Source organism: Otolemur garnettii, unplaced genomic scaffold, assembly GCF_000181295.1.
Source record: "Otolemur garnettii isolate 467f Iridium unplaced genomic scaffold, OtoGar3 scaffold00095, whole genome shotgun sequence".
Taxonomy (NCBI): Eukaryota; Metazoa; Chordata; class Mammalia; order Primates; family Galagidae; genus Otolemur; species Otolemur garnettii.
Genome location: NW_003852490.1, coordinates 4,251,132 through 4,254,126, shown reverse-complemented (window position 1 = coordinate 4,254,126; position 2,995 = coordinate 4,251,132). Strand labels below are relative to the sequence as shown.

Below are 2,995 nucleotides of genomic sequence, written 5' to 3'. Positions count from 1 at the left end.
AAAAAAGAGAGAGAATACAACTTCCAGAAAAGACTAAAGACTTTCTTTTCCTCAGAATAGTGTGGATAGAAGATGTGAAGGCTGAAACTACTGTAGCCATTTTGCTGGCATGAGGGGTTCTTCATAGAACCCAGATCCTATGAAGATGAAGCTGACTCATTCTCTGTTCTTTACTTTACTGTCCTTTAAAATGTGATGGCACCTTCTTCTACATGTGTTGTGAAATTGAATTTGTTACCATATGTAAGCACTGAATAAATATTAAAAGCTTTAAAAAAAATGTAATCATTAGTAACCTAATTCTTTGTACCCTCAATGAATTCCAAACAATAAAAAAAAGTACCTTGTAATCATATCTACTTAGATTTGTGGTAATCTAATCTCCCCTTCCAGATTCAATATTATTTTGATCCTTACATCAAACTTAACATATTTAAAAAAAAAAATGTTTGTATTATCAGTAGAAAATTTATAGAGCTCAATTAAAACTATTCTTCCAGACTAATCATATGTCAAAATAAAGTAACATCATAATTAGACTTTCACAGAATCTTTGATTTTTTTTATTCACTTAAGAATCCCAGCAAATTTTGTGCAATTTCAGCCTACTTATTGAACTATTCATATTCTTAGGTAGAATATATACAATTATATGATACATGATCTAAAACGGTAAATCAAATATTTCAAACTACTGCATTTTTCATACTCATTCTATCAATTAAGACATACCAAATCAAAAACAGATATTTTAAATCAAAGGAAACTATTATTAAACAAAAGTGGTTAAGAAAAGATTTACTTCTAAAGAATTTGAAGGGGTGGGCACAGTGGTTCTAGCCTGTAATTCTAGCACTTTGGGAGGCTAAGTAGAAGGATCATTTGAACCCAGGATTTTGAGACCAGCCTGGGCAACACAGTGTGACTCTGAGAATTTGTCTCTACAAAAAATAAATAAATTATTAATTTCTTTTTTAAAAATTAGCCAGGTACTGTAAGTCCTAGCTACCTGGGAGACTGAGGAGGGCAGAGTGCTTGAGCCAAATGGTTAAGAAAAGCAGTGAACTATGCTACTGAACTCTCGCCTGGGTAACAAAGTAAGACCCTGTCTCCAAAAGTTAATTAATTAATCTTTAAAAAGAATTTGAGGTATATTTACGAATTTCCGGGTCACCAATAATGAAATTTAAAGTCTTACAGATTTGTACTTCATTTCCAAATGAATCTTTTATAAAGTTCTATTAGTAAGTGATTGAGTTTAAAGATATTAAAATATACATTAAATTTCAAGCAATTAAAATATCCTAAATAAAAAATTCTAATATTGAATTAAAATAATCATCAATTTTAACTATAGCTTCTGTACAACTGCCTTTTAACAAATGAAATTTTTAAACTTTTGTTAAACTTCCTTATAATTATTTCTATATCACTATCTAGAAATATAAGGAACACCCATAAAACCAAAAATATTTAGTAAGAACAAGCTATAGCTAAAATACTTTCCAAATACTTACCCAATCATTGCTGTCTCTTTAACTTCAGCCTCTGTGCCATTTATAACTGAGTCCTGATTTTTGTCATCTTCCCTGTCAGTGACATCACTTGAAAAGCCCAACAAAGCTCGCACTCGTTTAGATTTCACATCTAGAATAGTATCTGTGTAGCCCACCTCCTGTAGGTACCTGTATGAAGAGAATCCTTACAATTCAGTCATACTGGAATCAGTAATTTAATATGTAAATAACAGTATTTCTTTAATTCATTGCCTACATAAGACTTAATAGTATAGTACTATGCTAATAAGACTTGTTAATAAATAATCTTCCAGCTGCAGATGGTGCTGTCTCTTGCAGTACCAGCCTCTAAGGTCACTGAAAAAAAATCAAAGAACTATACAATACACCATTCATTACATTTATCATAAGAAGCAGCTGTTCCTTAATATATCTAATAGCACATTCTTTCCTTTAGAAAGGACTGAAGCAAGCTCTCTCCCAGACTCTCCCAAATTACTATTTTATAACAGTGATTCCAATCGTTTAAATATTTCTAGTGTGAAGTGTCATGGATCAATTGTTTGTGGTCTATAAAGAATGGTTCTGTATATGTGGTTTCCTCTATGACACACAAGAAGATAGTGTTTTAGAGTCATTTTTATAAAAGTGAAGCTTCTATCCTGAGACAACTCTGAAATAAAAACAGACCACAATTAAATTATGGGATGTGCAGTGTGTGAGTAAACACATGTGTGTCTTAGACAGGCAGCAGCACAGAAAAATGAGAATATGCTCAATACTGAGAGTCGGATCTGGATCTTAAGCCAATTTCTGCCACTTGCTTGCTGTATAAACTTTAATTCTCCTAAACCTCAGTTTTCTTTCACCTAATGTAACAGATCAACCTAATACTGCACCTGGAATATGGAAATCACTTAATACCTATTAACACCAAAGGTGACCAAAAAAGACCAAAGTAACAGTGGCAGGACCACGAAAATGGCAAATGCCATTAACAAATGCAACAAACAAATGTTATGCATTAACTTATAAACAGGTGTTGAGTCTACTAGGCGCAAGAAAGTAAAAGTTGACAAGATGATAGTTTAAGTTCAGTTTATTATAAGATTTGCTCTTAATTGTATTACTGAAAAGAAGTATCTCACAAAGGTAGATGACAAAGTGGAGTAAGTATATTTTATTAAATCAAGAGCTTATGTTTCAATCCCATCTAATTCTTACAGAATGTTCTTGATTAAAATTTGGATAATAAATTCCCAACTTTCCTGAATTTAATCAGTTGTTCAGTACATGAGTACAGAGATGTTTTTCTATTTTTAACAAATAATATTTAATACAAACCTCACTTGAGCAATAAAAATCACATTACAATTACCTATTTTAAAACTGCTTTTGGCTCGGCGCCTGTGGCTCAAGCGGCTAAGGCGCCAGCCACATACACCTAAGGTGGTGGGTTCGAATCCCCAGCCCGGGCC

At 32.5% G+C, this 2,995-nt stretch overlaps 1 protein-coding gene across 1 annotated transcript in view; it reads right to left on the bottom strand.

The window, feature by feature from the left end:
• The window catches only part of STRN (striatin), a 108,546-nt gene that overhangs the window by 52,839 nt on the left and 52,712 nt on the right, over positions 1-2,995 (bottom strand). Inside the window, exon 5 of the mRNA XM_003795689.3 lies at positions 1,518-1,685. Within this exon, the coding sequence (XP_003795737.1) occupies positions 1,518-1,685 (168 nt within the window). The remainder of the gene's footprint in view (positions 1-1,517; positions 1,686-2,995) is intronic.